The 23,572-nt window shown below is 41.9% G+C and overlaps 1 protein-coding gene across 4 annotated transcripts in view; it reads right to left on the reverse strand.

The window, feature by feature from the left end:
* Positions 1 to 12,151: 12,151 nt before the first annotated feature.
* The window catches only part of Asxl2 (ASXL transcriptional regulator 2), a 78,309-nt gene continuing 66,888 nt past the window's right edge, over positions 12,152 to 23,572 (reverse strand). For all 4 annotated transcript variants that reach the window (XM_021232399.2, XM_005079112.4, XM_021232404.2 and 1 more), the window contains one exon: positions 12,152 to 22,404. In XM_021232399.2, the coding sequence (XP_021088058.1) occupies positions 19,996 to 22,404 (2,409 nt within the window). In that variant the 3' untranslated portion in view covers positions 12,152 to 19,995. The remainder of the gene's footprint in view (positions 22,405 to 23,572) is intronic.

The following is a 23,572-nucleotide window of genomic DNA, read 5'->3' on the forward strand; positions in this document are numbered from 1 at the left end:
CCTTTGTGCTAGGATTAAAGGCATGAGCCACCACTGCCCAGCTGAATCTACTCTTAAACCAAAAAAGCAATTACTAATTTTAAATATTTTACATTGGCTTGGATTTTTTTGTATATTGATACAAAGTTGAGATTATTTTGGTTAGAATATACTGTATATACATTTCTAATCTTGTTCAAGGTATTGTACCTATGTAATTCATATAACAATATAATGTAAATTTTTAGCCCTTGAAAGTTATTATTACCAACTATTTAGGATAGTAAGGAAATGCAGGTTAGCAATTAGTCACTATTACAATCAAACTTGTAGCCATGTTTTCAAGGTCAAACAAAGATATATTTTAGATAGATATGTCATCTTCAAGCACTTCAGAGATCTGCAGAATATGGCATTTAAGATGTTTTTACAAGATAGGTTGTAGATAGAGGTTTCCATCCTGTCTGGTCCCACAGCCACTTTGCCCCAACTACACAAAGACTTATACTAATTTATAAACTGACTCAGGCTTCTTATTGGATAGCTCTGTCTTAATTACTAGCCCATTTCTATTAATCTATGCATTGCCATGAGGCTGTGGATTACCCGTGATCCAGCATGTTACTCCTTCGGCAGCGTGGTGTCTCCTTGGCCTCTCTCTGCCTCCCTTTCCAGCCTTCCCCTGGTTTAGCTACTGGCCAAACAGTGTTTTATTCATTAACCAATAAGAGAAACATATAAACAGAAGGACATCCCCCATCAATAGGTTCTTTTCTTTTTTTATGACAATGAGACATGTTTGCTCCTGGCAGCATTAATCTACTTCGGAGAAGAAAAGCCGGGCATTGGTGGCGCACTAAAGAAATGTAAATTAAGTGTATAAGGTTGAGAGACATAAAAAGATAGTTTCCGTAATGCAAGTTAGAATAGAAAGTGAATTATGTACAACCTTTTGGACTCACCTAGAGAGGATAGATATGGAGTATTTTCTATGAATTTGTCAATTGTTAATGGACTAGACATTGTTGGTGTATCTATTACCTGTATGCATTATAGCTATTGTACTTATTGTATATAGTTTATCTTATATTAGTTATAACCTTCTTTCTTGTTTTTATACAAAAAAGGGGGAATTTGTGATATCTTGTTTATACTCTAACAAATAAAGCTTACCTGAAGATGAGAGGGCAGAGCTAGCTACTAGTTAACCATAGAGGTCTGGAGGTTTGTACAGACAGACAGGAAGTGATATGGCTGGGCATAGAGAGGAGGTGATAAGGCAGGAGAAAACAGGAGCTCAGTCTCCTTTCTGCTGAGAAGTTGAGGAGGTAAAGGCTGTGGCTGGCTCCTTCATCTTTCTGATCATTCAGCCTTCACTCCCTAATATCTGACTCCAGGTTTTTATTATTAAGACCAATTAAAATTCGTGCTACACACCAATGGGGTAGAAGCAAACCAACATAGAAAGACTGACAGTGAACGGCCAGTCTAACCCTGGTCTCACACATCCTGCCTCCTGAGCTCCTTTGTCTCTTGCACTGAACCGAGTTGAATTCCAGCCTGCTTCCCTGTCTCCCAGCTTCTGGGTAGAGGGGCAGCTCTGGCCTCACACTGGCCTTTGAGGCACAGCTCCTGTCTTGAAGGAGCACGCCGGCCGGCAGAAGGGAGTGAGGCCGTTCTGGCCTGTTTACTGGTGGTACCAGGGCATCAGCAGGCACTTCCCCTGGTGCTTGTGTGTCTAGATGCAGCATGGGTATTTCCCAGTTGCTTCTGCATACAAGGTGAGTGAGCCAGGTCTCCAGCCTTCACTTGGCTGGGTAAACTGTCCCGGGAATCCTGTGAACTCTGTAGTGTATGACCCATTAGCAGAAAAAGTGAAATGCCTTTTTGTTAGTATTGAGATTTGACGTATAAACCCCTTTCCCCAGTACAGCTTCTATTTGAAACGTATTATAGATGTTAAACTATAGATTCCGTTGCTATGGATCACATTTTAACAGCTTCTGAGCTCCCTCACTGATGTTCAGGTTTGCATCGTAGTCACAAAGTGAAAGTAATGCTTGTGGCTAACAGGATTTTTTTCTTATTAAGCGTGACATAATTCTTTTGTTGCGGCTGGTTGTAAGTGTTCTATGGTGCTTCATCAGCATAAGAATCTAATAAAAGGTGTGACTCTGTGGCGCAATGGATAGCACATTGGACTTCTAGTGACGAAGAATCTAATAAAAGAGTTAAACTTGGTGCCCTCAGGGTGGCTAAGAGCAGGAGATAGGTGCTCTTGCAGAGGAACCAAAAATGGCTCAAAAGCACACACACAAAAAACAAAGAAAGAAAGAAAAAACAAACAGTTCCAGGGGATCCAATGGTCTCTTCTGGCATCTATGGACATTGGGCATGCATGTGGTAGGTACATGCAGGCAAACAATCATATTCATAAAAGTAAATCTTAGGGGGAAAGCATTATCTTGATGTTGTGGCACAAACCTTTGATTCTAGCACTCAGCAAGCAAATTTTCTGAGACTCTAGGTCAGCCTGGTCTACAAAGTGAGTTCTAGGCCAGCCAAGGCTATATAGATCCTGTCTCAACAAACACGTTGGGTGTTGTGGCAAACACATGTATTCCCAGCACTTCGAAGGCAGAGGTCAGCCTGGACTACATGTTCACTTATAAATCAGCCAACGCTACACAGTGTACCCTGTCTCAATTTAAAACAAAACAAAACAAAAAAGTGGACTGCCTAAGAGAGAAGAAAGCAGGGTAGTGGCGCCCACCTTTAATCCCAGCACTTGGGAGGCAGAGGCAGGTGGATCTCTGTCTAGTCTGCATAGTGAGCTCCAGGACAGCCAGAGCTATGTTAGACCTCATCTCAAAAGCAAACTTTAAATAATGAAATCCTTTGCTATCCTAAAAGTTAAGTTAATGGCATAACCTGTTTCACTCTTGAATTTCTCTAGTCTTGGTTTTGAATTCAAGTCCTAGAGACTCAGTGAGTTTCCTTACCCTCTTTATTGCACAGTAGATGATCACCAGCTTGCAAAAAGTATGCAGAGCAGGTGCTCAGCATTTGTAGGGCTAAGGAATAGGAGAATTCTGCAGCATGAGTTACAGCTGCATTGTGTGGTCGCCTGTTGGCTAGGTCGGTCACCAGCGTATCCCAGTACTATCATCCATGCAGTACTATCATCCATGCAGTTCAGGGATCCCACACGGCAGCCTCCCACATTTTCATGGAGTCCTTGTGCTGGAGATGGAAGCAATATTTTATCACTGTCTTTCTCAGCAGCCCAGGCATTTAAGTCTCAGCCAATCAACATTTATGATTGGGTTATTGCTGTCTCCCAGTCCCAGGGTCAGGCCCATTACATAAAAGCCCAAGCTAGTGAAAGGAAAGGAGATGATGAGGCTTGAAATTCTTCACTCTTTGTTCTTCTGATGGGTGACAGGATAATTAGTCCAAATGAGATGCAGCCTCTCCCAGCTATATTTAGTCTAATTGCACAGCTTTTTCTCCCCCAGAGGAGTCTTGGATTCCTCCCTAGCAGACACTGATGCCAGAGGGGAACAGTGTAGGGGAGTCGGGCTTGGAGGGGAAGTCATGGGACACAACAGGAAATAAGGTTTGGTCCCCAACTCTGCCACTGAGTAGCTGCTGTGTTCCCACAAGGTAGGAGAGCAGGAGAGAGCACCAGTGTGGCCTTCAAATTCATTATGTAACATCAAAGGGTGTATCGTTCATATTTTTAATTCCTCAGAAAACTGTAAACGTTGAAAATCTGTCAAGTTCATGGTGGCAAATAAACTTATTTTTTGTTGTTGTCATTTTGCTTTGTTTTTACCTAAAATCTCAAATTTCATCATTGCTAACAAACAATACCCATTGTTTTAAGCTTGTTCATTTTTAGAAATGTCCAAGCCTCAAGACTATCATTTCATCATTTCCCTAAACAGTTATATGATGAAAGCCTAGCTTACTTCATGGCTCGACCACATAAATCATTTTTGCCAAGATAATTGCTATGACTTGCATTCAACAAACAAAAGTGTTTCTTGAGCAAACTCATATTTCATACATACTAAAATGACAGGTGTTTAGAGGCTATAAAAAGGTTATAAAATATGTATTTCCTAATAAACTTTTTTTTCCTGTTTTTTCGAGACAAGGTTTCTCTGTATAACAGCCCTGACTGTCCTGGAATTCACTCTGTAGACCAGACTGGCCTCAAACGCACAGAGATCCGCCTGCCTCTGCCTCCTGAGTGCTGGGGTTAAAGGCATGCACTACCACCAGCCATCTAATAAACCATTTGTAAAGATATTATTTTAATGATGCATGTCTGTGTGGAGGAGTGTGCATTTGTGTGCAAGTGTCCTTGGAGACTGAGGTTGCCCATCCCTCTGGAGTTAGGATTTTAGGGAGTTGTGAGCCTCTGAGTGCTGGGAACAGAGCCCAGGCTCTTTGGGAGAGCAGTTTGCCCTCTAGGCCAGTGAGCCATCCATGTCTTTAGCTCCAGTAAAGTTTTTTTTTTTAAAGATTTATTCATTATGTATACAGTGCTCTGCCTACATGTATGCCTGCCGACCAGAAGAGGGCACCAGATCTCACTACAGATGGTTGTGAGCCACAATGTAGTTGCTGGGAATTGAACTCAGGACCTCTGGAAAAGTTTGTGCTCTTAACCTCTGAGCCATCTCTCCAATTCCTCTCTTCTTTCTTTCTTTCTTTCTTTTCTTTTCTTTTTCTTTGAGATAGGGTCTCATTTTGTAGTTCTGACTGACACTGAACTAACTCATGATATAGACCAAGCTGACTTCAAACTCAAGAGTCCCTCCTGCCTCTTCCCAGTGACTGCTGGGATTAAATGCAGCCCCAACAAGGCATACTTAAGTGGAACTTTGGAAGTATTATGAACTGGAGAAGTGAGATGAGAACATATCAGGATTGCTGGGATACTGCAAAAGTAGCACTTGGGAGAAAGCTTACAGACTAAGCATATCTATTAGAAAAGAAGGCTCTGGGGGCTGGAGAGGGTTTTTTTTGTTGTTTTGGTTTTATGAGACAGGGTTTCTCTGTATTGTTTTGGAGGCTGTCGGCCCAACCCAGCCTCGAACTCACAGAGATCCGCCTGCCTCTACCTCCCAAGTGCTGGGATTAAAGGTGGCACCACCACCACCCGGCCGTGGAGAGGGGGTTTAATGGTTGAGTGCTTACTGCTGTACCAGTGAACCAGAGTTCAGACCCTAGCACCCACATTGTGTGTGTGTGGGGCGGGGGGTGTTCACAAACTTCAGCTCCAAGGGTGCTATCTTCTGGACTCCATGTCATCTGCATGTACACAAATACACACACATAATAAAATAAACTGAAACCTGAAGAGGAGGAAGAGGAGGAGGAAGAAATAGAAGGAAGAGGAGGCAGCTCCTGGCACACACCCGTAATCCTTTCCAGTTAGTCTGAGTTACAAATGAAAACCCTCCTCCCCCAAAATACAACTGTCTCAAATTAATGACATCAGCTCTCGAAATTAAACATGAGACAACAAATGAAACACAAACTAAGCAGAAGATGTGAAATCATATCAAGTATCTGAGTAAGTCAAAACTAGAAAGTGGAAAACCGGTAAATCCTGAAGCTGGTTTACTATTCTCAAGACAAGTGAGCACTAACAGACCCAAGACGTCAAGTGTATTGACAGATGCAGAGAACACAGCATCCGGCTCTCCTTTCTGGGCAGCAGAAGCAGTGTGCTCCCAGCAGGTAACATTAGTGAGCTTTGTGAGCCTGATGTGGGGCACTGTGGAGACCCGGCGGAAGGTATCACACTTGGCGTGAAACACCAGCTGCCTTTCTGTAAGGTCAGACCCAGGATGCACTCTCTGCTTTTACTCAATGCTGCACTGAGGATGTGGCACCAGTGCAGTCCGTCGAAGGGAGCAATTGAGAATAATGAGTTCTGTTCCTGGAGATGGCATTGACATCTGGATAGAAAATCCAAAGGGCTGTACAAGTGTTGATTTATCAACATAGAGGAAGAAAAATCAGCATAAAAATAAACAATGTTTGTGTCCATCAATTGGGTCATAAATGATTATTTGTGTGTGTGCATGTATGCACCTGTGCTTGGGTCCTGTAGAGATGAGAAGCTTTTAGGAGGTGAGTCTCCTTTTACTGTGGGATTCATGGGTCAGAACTAAGGCTATCAAGTTGTTGGCTCTATGTTTAACTTGGAGAGAGGGCTTCAATGTGTAGCCCGGGCTGGTCTGGATTCATGATGGTCCCTTGACTCTACTGAAATTATACATGCATGAATGCGGAGCTTTACAACTGCAATTAACCTAAGGGCAGGGATGCATGTCTTTAATCCCATCGCTTGGGAGAAGAGGATGGGCATCTCTGCATTTGAAGCCAGCCTGGTCTACACAGCCAGAGCTACATAATGAGACCCTTTCTCAAAACATCAAAATTGAAATTGCACTATTTATTGGTTGAGTACACACCTTTAATCTCAGCACCCAGGAGGCAGGGGCAGACAGATCTCTGAGTTCAAGGCCAGCTTGGTCTATAGAACAAGTTTCAGGACAGCCAGGGCTACACAGAAAAACTTTGTCTCAAAAAAAAAAGAAGAAACAAATACTTAAAATATGCAGTGTTAATTTGTATTTGCAATATCATTTAGGATTGAATCTTACTTATAATATCACTTAGGGTAAATATGACAAAAGATGTAGAAGGCATATTCATTTAAAAGAACTTACCATTACTGAAACTAAAGAATCATACATCATAAGACAGATGATCAGGCAGTATTATGTTGTCAATTCCCCCACAATTGATGGATTAAATATAATCTTAAATTGAGATTACATTTGTAATTCCAGACTTGGGAGGTTGAGTTCGGATAAGAGTAAATTGGCTACAGAGTAAATTCTAGCCCAGCCAGTACTGCAGAGTGAGACCTTGTGACAAAATAATAAATAAATTCCAATAAAAAAAACCATTTTTTGCTGGGAGGTGGTGGCATACGCCTTTAATCCCAGCACTTGGGAGGCAGAGGCAGGCAGATCTCTGTGAGTTCGAGGCCAGCCTGGGAACAGCTAGTTCCCAGAAGGCCAGGGCTATACAGAGAAATCCTGTCTCAAAAAATCAGTCAAACAAAAACCCATTTTGTAGAAACTGGTTATCTGGTACTCCAATTCATATAGAAATAAAATATCTAATACAGTGTATCCGATTTTATAAAAGTAAAGTTGAAAGATTAATAACATGACCTGACTTCAAGAACTCTTAAAGCTGCAGTGAGTAATACAATGTTGCAACATTCAAAGATATACAGCTATGCCAATAGAATGGAGTCCAAAACATTAGGCTACCCACTCTCAACAGAGGAACAAACGTCTTCTGTGGAAATACTAGTCTTTTAAAATGTGCTGGAGCAGCAGGCAGAGCTCCCTGAGTTCGAGACCAGCCTGATCTACAGAGTGAACTCTAGGACATCCAGGCTACACAGAGAAACCCTGTCTCAAAACAAACACCATGCTAGAGCAACTGGAAATCAAGATGCTGAGTGCACTTTGGGCTATACCTCTCACCGTATCTAAAAGTTAACCCACACTTGTGGGTGTCAAGCATGCATCCCTGGAGAGATGCCACTACACATCTGTTTAAATGGCCAAAACACTGACCCAAATGTTGTCAAGGACACAGAAGGGCTGAATCTTCATACTGTGTGTAGGAACATAGATTATTACAATTGTTTAGGAAATCAAGTATCTCATGGAGTGCTAACCATGTTGCCGTCACTTTATCCAGAGAGAAACCAAATTATATGCCCATTTGAAGATGTGTACAAAAGCAGCTTTGTTAGGAACAGGAAAGGGTTAAAACCAACTCAGTCACTCACTGGTTAAACTATAAAAACAACCACACAATAGTGCCCAGCAATAAAGAGGAACCAGCTTTTCATACACTTGACAACACAGATGAACAAGTGAGCTGAGGGGGCTGGAGACTGAGAGTCCTCGGCGGTGGAATGCTTGTCTGGAAAGAATCAACACCCAGCACTGGGGGAAAAAAAAAAAAAAACCAAGGCCAAAAGAAATGTACGATCAAGTGAAAGCCAGTAACAAATCAGCCCCCACCACTGTGACGGTGGTGCTTGGGGACAGAAACAGCAAGATCCCTGGAGCTTGCTGCGCTGCCCTGGATCCTAGCTCCAAGTTCAGTGAGAGACACTGTTTCAAAGAACAAGAGAAAGCTGACTAAGCAAGACACCCATCATCTTCCTCTGGCTCTGCAAGCACATATAAAGACCACACGCATGTGCACATAGGGCACACAGGTGGCATTTACATAAGTCACACATCCACAAAGTACAGTAACAACAACTTACATAATGTACGTTCACACTGTTGTGAAACCTGCTGTGTTAGTTTTGCTTCCTGTTGCTATAACTCACCCTGACTTAACAGCAGCAGAAGCTTGAGGGAATTGATTGTGTCACATCCATAATTAGGAGCACAGAGCAGACAACGCAGGCAAACAATGGCTCAGCAACTTCTTTACATGCAGGGCCCGGCCTAGGGAATTGTGCTACCCACTCTCAAGGTTGAGTTTCCCACCTGAACTCAATTGAGAAAAAGCCATCATAGGTATGTACATAGACCAACATAACTAACATAGTTCTTCATTGAGACTTCCTTCCTACATAATGCTACACTGTGGGGAGTTGGCAGTCAGAACTATAATACCCACCACAGCACAATTTTTCCTATTTTTTGGAACTTCTGAACCCATTAGACATGATTCCCATTTTCTTTCATCCATTCACTCCTGGCTGTGGTTTTGGCTACTCTAAAGTTTCATATTCCTGGAATCATCAGTGATTGTCAATTTTGTGTCTGGTTTATTTATTGGGCATGACTTCAAGGTTGAACATGTTGCCAAATATCACTTTTTCCTCCCACTTTAAGGCTTAATAATGTCCTACTACTGTATTTATAAAACACCTTTTCCCATCTGTTTGTGAAGGTTCACGGGTTGCTTCTGTAAGGCTATAGCAATGCCACAAAAATTGATGTACAAACATGCTTGAACATAACTGTCTCAGAAATAAAAGATCTGGGTCCCTTTGTGCTTACTTCTCTGGCTATATACCGGGACGGCTGGGATGGGGAGTGCACACGGCAGGCTCACGTTGGTACGGTCTGGAGAGGGGAGAGAAGATGGACAGAGCCAATTGGAAGAGACAGTCACCAGGGCCACGTGCTGGAAGGATGCTCTTTGCCCTCCACACCCCAGCCACCTCTGCCTTTCACTTGCTTCTCAAGTCCCTTCTGTCGTGACAACACTGTCTCGTCACTGTCATCCAGAAGTAATAGAGACGGCTGGCCATGGACTGAAACCAGGAGCTAAAGACTTCCTCCTCCAAGTGCTTGTCACAAAGGCAAAACATAACTGTCAACCTACTGGTCAGTCTTGAGCATTTTACCACCAAGGCACGAGGGTTCCCTTTTCTCCTAGTACTTTCCAAGACATTTTTTTTTTTTGCCATCTGTATACTGACTTCAGGGTTAAAAAAAAAATCTATTCAAATCTTTTGCCCCTGTGGTGGTTTGAATAAAAATTGACCCCCATATTTGAATGTTCAATAATCAGGGAGTGGCACTATCTGAGGGTTAGAAAGACTAGGATGTTAGAGCAAGTTCCAGGTCAAATACACAAAAAGACAGCCCCCAACCTTTTTCCTCATAAGTCCAGAATTTATTGGGTATCATTTGTATTTTCTATCATTCTCCAGGTTGTTTTCTCATTCTACTCATAATGTTCTCTGATGTACATTTTTTTTTTGGCTTTCCAAGACAAGGTTTCTCTGTATTGCTTTGGAGCCTGTCCTGGAACTAGCTCAATGGACCAGGCTGGTCTCGAGCTCATAGAAATCTACCTGCCTCTGCCTCCCAGGTGCTGGGATTAAAGGTGAGTGCCACCACTGCCCAGCTGATGCACAAAATTTTAAGCTGTTTTAATTTTTTTTATTTTCTTGAGAAAGATCTCACTAGTAGCACTGTGCAGTGTGGAACTACCTATGTAGACCAGGTTAGCCTGGTATTCAAGAGATCTGCCTGCTCCTTCTTCCTGAGTACCACCATGCCCAGCGTAAGCTCTGTTTGTATTCACTGTTCTCCTTTTCTGCCTTTTCATATCCAGAAAGCCATTGTCAAGTCCAACTATAAAGCATGTTCTGCTTTCTTCTGCTTGACTTTCTAAGCATTAGATAAGGGTCTCATTATTTTACACATGATCAAGTTAACAAGTGTTCACATTTGTTGAGAACTGCCCTTTCCCACATTTCCCATGACATTGAAAATCATTTGCCTCTGAGTTTACTTCTGGGGCACCCTACACAATGAACCTGTCCTCTTGCCAGAACTAGTTTTGATTGGTAGCTTTGGATATAGATTTTCTTTTTTTTTTTTTCAGTTTTTCAAGTCAGGGTTTCTCTGTGTGTTCTCGGCTGGCCTCGAACTCTCAAGAGATCTGCTTGTCTCTGCCTCCTGAAGGTGTGTGCCACCACCGCCCAGCTGCTGTGCCACTACTGCACCAGCACACCATGCAGACAGGTCATTGTAGACCAAAGCGCAAGGTTTCTCTTTTTACTACTGACTCATGAGGGCCCAGTCCACTGTGGGCAGTGCCGGTCTTGGGCTGTGTAATAAAGTAAGCTGGGCAAACTGTGGGAAGCAAGCCAGTAACCAGTGTTCCTATTTTAGTTTCTACTTCAAGCTCTGGTCTTGAATTTTTGCCTTGGTTTCTCCCAATAGTAGGCTATACCCTGTAAGGTTTTCCCTCCCTCAGTTCTTTTGATTAATATTTTATCACAGTAACAGAAAAGCAAAATAGGATGTATACTTTCATACATTTGCTATTGAAAATAAAAACATTTACTTTTTACTGCAAATTTTGCTGCAAAAACTTCAAAGTTAGAAAACATACCTCTTAATTCCCTATGACAAAACTTTCTTTATATTCCTTCAAGTTACTGTTTTTTTGTTTGTTTTTGTTTGCTGGTTTGTAGATAGGTTTTCTCTGTGTAACAGTCCTAGAACTTGCTTTGTAGACCAGGCTGGCTTCTAATTCAGAGATCCACCTGTCTCTGCCTCCTTAGTGCTGGGATTAAAGGCGTGTGCCACCACACTCCGCTTCCCCCCACCCAAAGACTTCTTGTTTGTTATAGCACATGGGAATATTTAACTCATTGGGACATCCACATACATCCAAACTATGTAAACTGTCAATTACTGGTACCAACTCTACCCTGGAAAGTGCTAGGAATGTCATAGCACTCACATCATCACATGTTGGGTATTCAAAGCTGTCCTAGCTTTTGCCACCTGCTGCATCTAAGTGAACAGCAGGGAAGAACAGAAGACTTGATGCCTAACACAACCCTATTGTGACCAGCCCCCATCCTAGTTAAAGAATCTAATGATACACATTATGTCTGCAGGCACAATTCAACAGCTATCACCCTTCCTGATTCACTCCGAACTCATTCAAGACCAACTCTCCTGGTTGTCTTTGAGCCAAGGGCTTCTGCAGCTTAGGTTCTATCTCGATTTTGACATCTGTCCTTTCCACAATAGTGACACCTGCAGTTCCCATTCTCCAATAGTGCAAAGCTACCGTGGTCTGAAAGATCCTTTCCCTTCTGTCTCAACCCTGAAGTAAACTTTCCTGGGAAAGAAGGAGGAGCTTGATACTAGAGTTGAAACTATCTTTTATTAACTTTTCTGGCTGTGAGCCCATACAATCTTTGGGCAGATTTTCATCATTAGATATCTAAGGACTAAGGGTCAAGATTGGACTAAGTATTATGATGGATCCCTTGACAGTATTCTAAAGCTTCCAAACATGGCTGCAAATCAGTCTAGAAAAACTGTATAATCTTAGAGAGGAAAACACCAAACTCCTAACAGTGGTGGTAAAATAAGCCAATATAAACATGTTTTTCTTTATTTACCTTTTTTTTTTTTAGACAGACTGGGGTTTAAACTGAGTTCCTGAACTCTTTTTGAATGTGTCTGAAACATTAAGTGATGAACCAGGGAAGAGACCAGCAGCAAGTAAGGCAAGTACCATGTGTCCCATTCCTTTAGGAAAGAAAAGGCACAACAAATAGAGTAAAACTTTATGCCTTTATTTAACAAGAGTCATTAAGACAGAACCATACATACATTCAAGAAGACAGCTTCTGCAGTACCAATAAAAGAAGAGTAGAAAGTGAAAGGACGATAGTGTGGAGTTGAAAGGCAGACTGTGTCAAAGCGCTGAGGACTATATGCACAAAGATTTCAGCCAGCAAGTAATGCTAAGCCCATCTCTTCTGTTCTGACTCTTGCTGCTGGTGAAAAGTGTGCTGTAGAAACTAACCTAGTTAGGAGGTCTAAAAACACCGAAGCACTTACGGCTACAGAACACTTTCTAACTTGTAGAGATTCATTTGTTGTGTACTCTAGATCTTTCATATATTCAAGAAATATACATTTTTTTCAAGAACAGTTTGACTAAGCATCATATTCCCAGCCCAGGGGATTCCCTCTTGAGATAGGGTCTCATGTAGCCCAGTCTGGTCCTGAACTTGCCACAGCTGAAGATGATCTTGAGCTCATCTTGCAGCCTTCACCTGCCAGCTGTCAGGAACTTCAGGCATGTGACCATACCCTCATCCCTTCCACTGACCACTCGTGATGGACCAGTGACTCTGGCACAGTTCCATTTTAGATGTTGAAGTGACAGGGCTCAGCAGGGTCACTCCTGAAGTCTGCAAACGTTAATACTGCCTGAAAACCTGACTGCAAAGGAATTGCTAACTTGAAGGGGAAAAGTCCAATTTCATGAGCATCTTGATTAAATTTAATAAAACTTGAGTGTTGGCTTCAGTTGGACTAATAGTTCATGAAGTTCAGATACAGACACATAGCCCAAAGCCCTGACTTGTGGCAAAAGCTGTCATTATTCACAGAAAACTAGCTTTTTCATCCATGTCCCATAGCAAATTCCATGCAACACTCTTGGTGACTCATGTTAAATGAACCCGTGATCTTTTAAAAGTCCTTAAGGCACTCAACTGAAATTTTACTGGAGCCCATTAAAAAAAAAAAACCCATCTTGGGTTTACCCCTCTTCTCCCCAAGGGATCCTTTAAGTTTTGCAGTTAAGATGAAAATCAACTTTTGATTTTTATTTCTACCCCTCAGCTTCAAGTATCAAGAACAAGAAAATGAGACTCCTCTCGGGAGAAGCCACCATCTAGTCACAGTCGGCCTCCACAACTGACCATCTGGCCTTTTCAGGGCTCCTTTTTCCTGTTCTAAAAGCCTTCTGGGAACTCCCCATCTTAGGTGGGAAGGGTGAAACTACTGTATAGGGAAATACTGTGAGATGTCCCAAGGGCAGCAAGAGTTCTGGACAGAGCTTGGTGAAATACACTGAGTCTCCCTTTGAAGTGTAGATACAGATATTTTGGCATACAGAAATCAGATTGTGAACCCAAATATCTAGTTAAAGACAAGAGGTGAGGAAAATTCAAGAGCAAGTACTGACCATGACTTTTTACCTCCCAGAAAGGCCTAGAGAATTAGGACTGGGGCCTAAGGAAGAAGAGGTTGAAGTGCATTTTCATTCAGTGGCTTAAGGGCAATTCTACAATATTGAGATTACTTATTAAAGTGATCCTATCCATCCACTGTGGAGAAAAAACAAGGACACAAGATTTCAAATGAAGGGACTGTTTCTTCTCAGCAAGAATATGAAACTCAACGTTTAAAACTTCCATAAAGTTGTGTGTGCCCTAGCTGTTCACTTTACCTCTCTACACTCCAATGATCCCAAAAGGTACATCTTATTACTGTGGTCCCTTAGGTCTACGTTGGCTGCTTCCATCCAATGACACTTTTTTTCATGTCACTACTGCTTTGTTCAGTGATCAACTCACTTATACTTCTTTTGGATACTAAAATCTATAGCCAGTGCTGCAGGGTTGCATTTTAGGAAGAACTGTTTAGGTGAATTTGTCTTATCCTCGTATATTCAGCACTTTGGCAACATTGAGCACACAAAAAGCACCCAATAAATATTTAAGTAACAGGGTTTGTATATAAAAGCTGAGCAATGTTCAATGTGACTGAAAACCAGTTGAAATAAAGTAGTGTAAAACATAATGAACATAGGTTTCCAAGACTCTGGAAAGTAAATAGAGTCCTATATCACGTGACTATGGGACTGAGATCAATATGTACTGCTACAAAAATGGGATTTATTTATTTATTTATTTATTGTTTTTTAGACAGGGTTTCTCTGTTTTGGAGGCTGTCCTGGAACTTGCTCTGTAGACCAAGCTGGTCTCGAACTCACAGAGATCCACCTTCCTTTGCCTCTTGAGTGCTGGAATGAAAGGCGTGTGCCACCAATGCCCAGCTTAAAAATGGGAATTATCTCACTATCGTTGCTTTCATGAGTAGGAATTATGACACAAATACATGTTCCCTGAGTTCACAGAATTTCCTTTTGTTTGTGCAAACATATGTATTCAAGTGCACTTGCCTGCATGGACACTTGTAGAGGTTGATTCTCCACCTTATTTTTGAGAAAGGGTTTTCTCACTGAACCTGGAGCTTAACTGGCCAGGAAACCTCCAGATGAGTCTTGCTTCACTCCCTAGAACTGGTATCACAGGGGTCCTGCAGTCAGGTCCTCATGAGAAATTTGTTACTTATATATAATACTGGCAACTGAGATCTCTAGACCTCTTGGATGGCTGAACTTCAATGTTTTATGCCGTAATTCAGATGTTGGACTCAAAAGATACTTTTTAAAATCCCAGCACTCAGGAAGAGCAGGTAATTTTATCACTGAACTCCATCTCTGTCCTTCACTACCTATGTTATACAACAGGAGATCTACCTTTATCTCTAAGACCCTCTATGTAGATATTCTGTTCTCCCCATTTATTTTTCAACCACAAGTGACTTCTTTGATTCAACAGTAATCCAGTCGTGGTACCAAAGATAATTAACTTCAAATATTCTGCTACTGCTCACTTCCCTAAATACTCTTCTTGATACAAGCCATCCTCACAACCACATGGAAACAGAGCCTAATCAAGCACAGACGTTCTCTGACACAGATGTAGTATTTGACCTGCCTAGATCAATCAAGCAGGCCATGAATTTGGCTATGAAACTCACCTTGGAATAATGATTGGGCAACAGAAAACAAGCCTTTTGTATCTTTAAGAGGATAATAGTTCTTCAACATACCCAGGGCTTGGTATGTAGTGGGAGCAATGTTTAACAAAGCGTCAATTGATATATAAAAAGCCCGTTTCCCCTAACATCTCTTTAGCTCATTTGGTGCTACAAGAAACCACAGGCTTGCTACAAGAGACTACCGTTTATCTCACCCTTCTAGTGATATTACATGGTTAAGAGAAAGAACAGATGAGGGTAAAAACACAAGACAGATAAGCGGTGAAGTTTTAATATTTTTACTTAAGTTGTGAAATACACTACCCTGACTTATGGTCAAGTTCCTCTTCCCAGTCTGTGGTGACACTACCATAACTGTTTAAGGCAACTATTTGAGGGCCCTTCCCCATGTCACATCCAGATGTCAGATCTCAAGATTCATCAAAAAAACTACAAGGTTTTAAATTTCACTTTTAATTATCTTTTACTTAATAATAAAATGAAAAATAATATATGAATACATACAATCTATATACATATATTTATTGCAAATACTTAAAATTCTTATTAAAATGATTTTTCCTTATTTGTGAAAAAATATGACTTATTAAATGGCGTCGACACCAACTTCTCTGTACATACCCTCAATTCCAATGTTAACAATTCCTTTAAAAAGGCAAAAGACACAAAAATTTAGAATTTACCAAACCAGTCTGTACAAACCTTATCACCAGAGAGGGAAAAATAGCTTGTGGTAAATAAGTCAATTTTCCTTTAAAATAAAAAATAAAGACCCCCCAAATCATTCCCCTTATTGCATTTTTCTTTTGGGGGGGTAAATAATCTGAGTGTTTTTAGAGTAACTCCTTTGAAATAATTTGTGCCTTAACAGTTGAGATCCTACATTAAACATACCATATATGAGAAATTCAGTCTTCCACTGTCACTTTTTACATAGATATTAAAATATATTACTTAAAATATATTACTGGAAAGTTATTTTAAAATTGATCTTTAATAGTTGTATCAAATGTAAAGCATTAAAAAAAATAAAGTAACCAAGACTCTATGAAGCTATTGCTTCAACTTTAGGAAATGTCTACCTACTGTTTTGTTCAATAGGTATGTAGGTATTGAAACACATAGGAAAAGGTCCCTGCCTGTCATGTTTCAAGAAGTCTCTTTGGACTGTTCTATAAATTGAGCTACAAACTACCCATGGCCAAGCTTTCCAATTATCTATTGTGTTGCAATGGGAAGCTTCCTTCTCCTTGTTATGATGTGAAGTCAGAGAGAAAACAACTGACACTGCTCATTAGCAATGAGCTCTAAAACAAATAGCAGTATAATGACCAGAGGAAGTCCCTTATTCTAGCGACCCATTTAACCAAAGAGCTCATTGAGATTTTCTAAAGTGGAGAAAGGCAGTATGGAGCAATCAGAATGGTAACTGATGGGCCTGTTCTACGCAGGGCATCGCACCTCCACCTGGAAGGCAGTGAGGTCTGTTAATCTACATCTGAGACAGGCTCTCAAATATCCACATCTGTATACCCAGGAAAGCGCAGCCTTCCCACCCGAAGAAAAGCTCCTCATTTGCCAGCTCTTACTTTTAAAAAATGCTACATCAAACACTGTGTCTTGAGCACTGGGGTTAAGGAACTGAAGCAGGGCAAAAAATTCCAGGTTACTTGTGCCCCCCCTTAAATGAATAGGATAAATTCTGATTTTTTAAAAAAATCCTTTATAATTCAGGGAGTGTTCTATTTAGGCAACTCAGAACACTTAAAAAAAATTACCCCAAGATAACATATCACCAATATTCTCCCAGAGAACTTGTTGCAGAAGTGACTTCAGTGAGGGCTGGAGGGACATATTGGCATGTGGATCAGGAATGGTATTTAAAGCTCACTGGAAATTGCCACCTAGAGCCCAAAGAATAAACTTAACACTTATTGAACCATTTCAGAGTTGATTTAAAGGTAAAATAGCTAAAAAGCTATGATAAAAAAAAATTGTGCTAACAGGTACTAGAGTACCAAAATCAACTTAAAGAGCCAGACAATTTTTTCTGTTCATTTACAAGATGAACGTTCTTCTATCAGAAGCTATGTTTTAAAACAAATCATTTAAATAGATTCACACTTAATATGTGTCTTGTCAAGTCTGAGGCAGTGTTCTGCTTTTGGAATAGTAGAATGCAAATTAGCTGGTTTCCTCTTTAAATAGACCTGACAGTCCCTAATGTCCACCCATTCTCACATTAACCAAACCATGGAGCAAAACCTTTCTAGCAAGGTAGAAAGTAGAGAAATTACTTTCACCAATTACGAACCAGCCACTGACAGTGAGCACCAAGTCCATTCTGCATCACTCACCCTCTTGCAGCAGGCTAGACAAGCAGACTACTCAGATATGGGTCTTTTAAAGTCCCATGGGGACTACCCAAGGTCCTGAAGGTTTGGGAGCAGAACCCTGGCTTCTTTTTCCTACTAGTCCTTCACTTCAGAACATGCAGTCCTTAACCCCGAATCCTCACAGTCTTTCCTTTCTCTTAGCTGTGCATTTACTGGGATAAAGGGAGGACAGGAAGACATCACACTGTCTTGACTGGCTCTGAAACACAAAATTTGAGCCTGTAATTGTTTAGGGCCACAAGAGCAGGAAAGATAAATGAAACATGAGTTTCAGAGTTTGGAGCAAAGACTGAGGAAGCACATGAGTGTGATGTAAGAAGTTGGATACCCAGGGATGAGCACAAGGCAGGCAAAACAAAGTATTGCCTCCTTACCTGTGATGTAATTAACAGGGTTAAACTGTCCTGAGTTTTATGAGTAGCTTTTGAAAGTCAACTGTACTGGGCTGCAATATTTTAACACATACTTCAAATTAGGAGACTTGAAATCAAACAATACACACTGAGGATTTGATACTAAAAACTGATGTTTTCCTTAACTGTCTATAACTGTAACTTAAAAAGTATTTGCTTAAAGTTTGTCACTAGTTCTTTGTATTTGTTTTAAAGAGGTCTCACTGTATACCCTGGAACTTGCTATGTAGACCAGACTAGCCTTGAACTCTCTAAGAACTCTCTGGCTCGCAATTGCTGCAATTAAAAGTGTGTGTCACCATGTCCACCAACTAGAGAAGGTTTTTTTGATTTTGTTTTGTTTTGAAACAGACTTTTTAAAATTTATCTAGGTTGTTTTTGGAGACAGGGTTTCTTTATATAGTCCTGGCTGTCCTGAAGACCAAGCTGGCCTTGGAACTCAGATCAGCCTACATCTGCCTCCAGAGACTTGGGAGAAGGATTTTAAGAATAGTAATCAAAAGGAAAGAAAAATTGCAAAATTTCACAGCCAGCATTCAGTAAGTCACTCATAATGAATGCTCTTTCACACCAGGCATCTTGGCTATCCAGGACAGCATAAACTCTAGAGTAGCAGACTTACTTATAAAATAGCAAACTGTCTTTTTTCTCTGTGTATGGATGTAAATATGAAGGATGGCATAGGATTACTGGATTCATCTCTCATGCCTGGATGTCAAAGCAGAAAAGACGTCCCACTAAACAGTATTTCTACCTGAAATGGTTTGAGAGAGAACAGGAAAAGAAAATACTTTGTGTCCAGTGTTAAAATCATTCTTCCAAGCCGGGCGTTGGTGGCGCACGCCTTTAATCCCAGCACTCAGGAGGCAGAGGCAGGTGGATCTCTGTGAGTTCGAGGCCAGCCTGGTCTACAGAGTGAGTTCCAGGACAGCCTCCAAAGCCACAGAGAAACCCTGTCTCGAAAAACCAAAAAAAAAAAAAAAAAAAAAAAAAAAAATCATTCTTCCAAATTCCTCAAGCTAAGTTTCAGTTTCATTCCCCTATTCCCCTTTACCAACAAGACACAGCTCTCGCTCTCTCTCTGTCTCTCTCTCTCTCTCTGTCTCTCTCTCTCTCACACACACACACCACTAATGTGTTTGTGCATTTTATTTTACACTGGTATTTCAGACCTATTTGTGGGAGCCCATGAATGATGCAGTGTCAGGATGTATTATTGCTGGAACTAATGCCATGCACAGACTAGACTGATTATAGAGTCCCTTAGAGGCAGACCCTTCTTAAATAGCACCCACCGTGAAGGCAACAGCAGAGCTCGGCTTGACAATAGCACTGATTCACGGAAGTCAAAAGCTAAGTCAGGACTGTCAGGATCAAAAACACTGTCTGGGATGTGAATATCTTTTTAAAAAAGTTCATTTAGAATGGTACTGCCTAAAGCAAAGGAATGAGTAAACCCCAAATCTATATCCCACAAAGGCATGCTATCTGTGAAGGACCTGCAGTCAGCCTGTGAAGACATAATCAGCATGATGGTCACTCACATTCTGACCACATCGTCCTTTTCCTCAGCCTGGGAAAGGTCAGAGACAGACAGTTCCCTTTCACCATGCATACCATTTCAGAGCCAAAAGAAATGGAACATAAATCTGAATGTAAAGTTAACACATCATTACCTAAATACTTGGAAAACAACGTTAAAACAAAATGTGACATATTTACATGATTTTTAAGTGCAAACTTGTCACCAATTCATAGTCCTCCTTGAACTCAAGGCTTACTACACAAGGTGCTCTTCCTGCAAATGTGAAGACCTGCATCTGCGCTCCTGATTAACGTCTCTGGAGACAACTGAAACTTTATTTCTGTGACTTCAAAAGGGTGCAAGAACACATCTGGTCACAGCTACCCTTCCTTCCCTCCTTTGCATACACTGCAGTCTTGTTACCGAACGACAAGGCAGGAGACGCACAGTTTGGAGGGGCCAATGCAGTCGTCGTGACAGAAAGCTCCGCATCCTTTGCACATGATCATGGCTTTCAACCGGCAGTAACATTTTGAGGGTGCATCCTCGATGCTGTTCTCATCAGGAAAAGCCTGAACAGGAATTGTCTGGCCATGGCTGCTGGGATTCATAGCTTGGCTAGCAGGGATGGTAGTGACAGTCACTGAAAATGACATAACATCCCCTACATTGCTAGATACTTGGCTACCTGGGACAGCAGAGCTATGGTCCATGTCTGATGAGGTGGAGACATTAATCATGCCTCTGTAACTCGGCCCTATCTGTGTGGGGCTTCCATACAATTTGGGGGTTTGCAGTGGTGGGAGGAGTAGAGGCTGATGTGTGGGACTGTCTGCAGGGAGAGAAAGAGCAGTAGAATTGAAAAGCTCAGGGCTGCTACACACTGTCTTATTTCTCACAGCATGAGCCATCTGTTTATGTGCCACCTGAATAAAATCTCTGGTTAGGGTCTTTTCATCAAATGTTTTTTGGCTTCTAGAGAATATGTAATTCTCCTTGCCTAAAGTGGTTTGCTCATTCATTTGTGCCTCAGCTTTTCCATTCTTGCCAGCTAAACAGTCATTGGTGGACGGAGTCTCCCCACTGTGGGGATGCTTGCCAGAACTCTGAGAAGCCCAGGGCTCCTCCTTCACTGACACAAGCTCCTGCTCATCACCCACACTCTCTTCATCGGTTTCATCTTCTTTGCTGCTGCTGCTGTCTCCAGCTGTGTTTTTACAATCTGCATATCCCATTCTCAAGTCTTCAGTGGGGCTACTTAGACAAAATCGTTCCTCAGGATTTACAGAATGGGTCCTCCTAACGCTCTCTGAACCCCGGCCATAGGTAGAAATATTGAGTAAATAGTGACCTGCCATTGCAGGCTTGGATGTCCTTCTGCCAGCAAAGCCCAACATGAATTTCTGGCTTGTGGATACATCATCCACCTGGAACCCTGAGTGAGCAAAGCTGAACTGAGAGGGTGGCACAAACGAAAGAACACTCTGTCTCTGAGTCCTCTGGATGAGAGTCTGAAAAAGCTCATCTTGACTTGTTTTACTTAGTCCTTCTGGGTATTGGTGAGTGTCAATGCAAGAGTCCCTCAGGTCCTTAGCTTCTAAGACAGGCCTTGAGACCTGGGGAAGCTGCTTATTCTGCAAGGGTTTCCCCAGTTGAGGGATGGCCAGATAGGCCTGCCTGCCATTAGCTTCCTCTCTGGTGCTACTTTCTATTACATTGGTACCAGGGAATGCTCCTATCCCCTTCTCCTCTTTTGTAGTCAGTGGGACTGTTTTCATTTCAACTTTGGTGAAAGGTTTAGGCAGAATTTGCTCCATGGGAACATCTTTGCCCTGGAGCAGCTGAGTAACTAAAGGGTTATTAGCAGGGATACTAGAACTTGGTCTTGAAATGGGTCCATTCATATTTGCAGAAGTTCCTGGGGTTTTAAGGCTAGAAGCTGTTGTCAAAGTGCTTGAGGATGAAGCTGATGCAGCAGATGGTGCAGTTCCACTGACCTGGGGCACAGAGAGTTTTTCTAAGCTGGCTGCTGTCAACAAGGATGCTACAGGAGGAGGAGTCATTTCCAGTCGGGCAGAAGTATCCCCCTTTGCTGAGGCTGAAGGCTTTGGTGCATTCTTACTAGGGCCTGCTTTGGGCTCAACTGTGCCATCAACTACAAAACAAACATGTGAAGCTCTTGAGGTCAGAGCAGGCCCTTCTGGACAAGCTTTCTCCTGTCTGCAACTACTTGGGTCTTGAGGGTGGCAAGGAGAGAGTGCTGTGGCTATTGCCTTGGGGGGGTTCAGCGTTTCACTGTTTGATTTCTCTATGTGGGCTGGGAATGGGATGCTTGTGCATGTTCCACTGATGGCAAGTGCTGTAGGCACTGAGGAGGTTTGCTGTAGTTGTGCTCCAAAGACACCAGGAGGCTGTGCTTGGCCTGATGTATTGGTCTCAAGTTGGGGACCACAGGGTAAAAGCTCTCTCGTACCTCCCCTGCTTCCAGGTCCTGCCAGCTCCAGTGTGAGACCCTTTCCAGTTGTACTGGCTCTCTCTGAGCCTGGACTCCCTCCTCTATCAGTTTTTCTTTCTCCACCCTCTCTTGGACTGTGTCCACCCCCAGGGCCAGGTCCTGGAATGGTCCCTCCAACTGAGGCGGCTGCAGCAGCTGCAGCGGCTGCTGCAGCTGCTGCCCTTTGTGCTTTGACCAACTGGGCTTTTGCTTTGATGTCTGCCAGAGTTCTGGCTCCCGTTCTGTAAGGACTAGTGATGGAGATTGGAAAACGAGCCCTGGGAGAGACCTGCGATGTAGAAAACAGCATCGGGGAGATTCTGGAGACCGGGATCTGAAAAAAGGAGGGAAGGGGGAAGCAGAGATCAATTTCACATCTGACTAGAGCAGATGGGCACAATGAAATACATGGTTGCTCTATGTCTCAGAATACACATATGGGGCTGGAGAGATGGCTCAGTGGTTTAAGAGCAGTGACTGTTCTTCCAGAGAACCCGGGTTCAAATCCGAGCGCCCACATGGCAGCTCACAGCTGTCTATAACTTAAAGATCTGAAAACCTCACACAGACATACATGCAGGCAAAACACTGATGCACATAAAATGATAAAAATAAATTATATATAAAAATAGTAGGTTCAACCCTATCTGCCTATCCACATAAGTGATCAAATATAATGTCTGCCAGGCATTTTCATCCTCCTGTGAATACTGTTTTTATTTATGCAAACTTTTTAAAAAATACATATATACTTTTTTTTCTTCAGATTTATTTATTTATTATGTATACAATGTTCTGCCCACATGTATGCCTGCAGGCCAGAAGAGGGCACCAGATAAAATTATAGATGGTCCTGAGCCACCATGTGGTTGCTAGGAATTGAACTCAGTATCTCTGGAAGAGCAGTCAGTGCTCTTAACCTCTGAGCCATCTCTCCAGCCCTTATGTAAACTTTTTAAAATGCAAGTATTTGGGGTCTAATCCCCCAATTTATGAATCAGAATGACTAGAAAAATAAGCATTACACTAAAGAAAAAAAAGTTTTTGAGACAGGATCTCACTATGTACTTTTGCTATCCTGGAACTCAGAGATCCATCCCCCTTCCTCTGCTATTAAAGGCAAAACCATGTGTCACGATGCCCAACCGAAACCACTGATTTTCTATATCATAAAAAATCTGATAACTGTCCTAAACAAAACTTTAGAAGTTAAGGAAATAAATTACAGTACATTCAGATATGGACCCTTTCAGTATCTGGCTAAGTTTAAAGGAGGAAAAATTATTAACTTTCTAGAGTATTTAATTTCAAAAAAATTAAGTGATTAAACTCAAAGAAAATTATGCCATGTTTCTATAAATTCTTCAATTATAAATTAATTGTGGGGCGTTGGTGGTGCACGCCTTTAATCCCAGCACTTGGGAGGCAGAGGCAGGTGGATCTCTGTGAGTTCGAAGCCAGCCTGGTCTACAGAGCCAGTTCCAGGACAGCCTCCAAAACAA

The sequence above is a fragment of the Mesocricetus auratus genome, unplaced genomic scaffold, assembly GCF_017639785.1.
Source record: "Mesocricetus auratus isolate SY011 unplaced genomic scaffold, BCM_Maur_2.0 Super-Scaffold_100024, whole genome shotgun sequence".
NCBI lineage: Eukaryota > Metazoa > Chordata > Mammalia > Rodentia > Cricetidae > Mesocricetus > Mesocricetus auratus.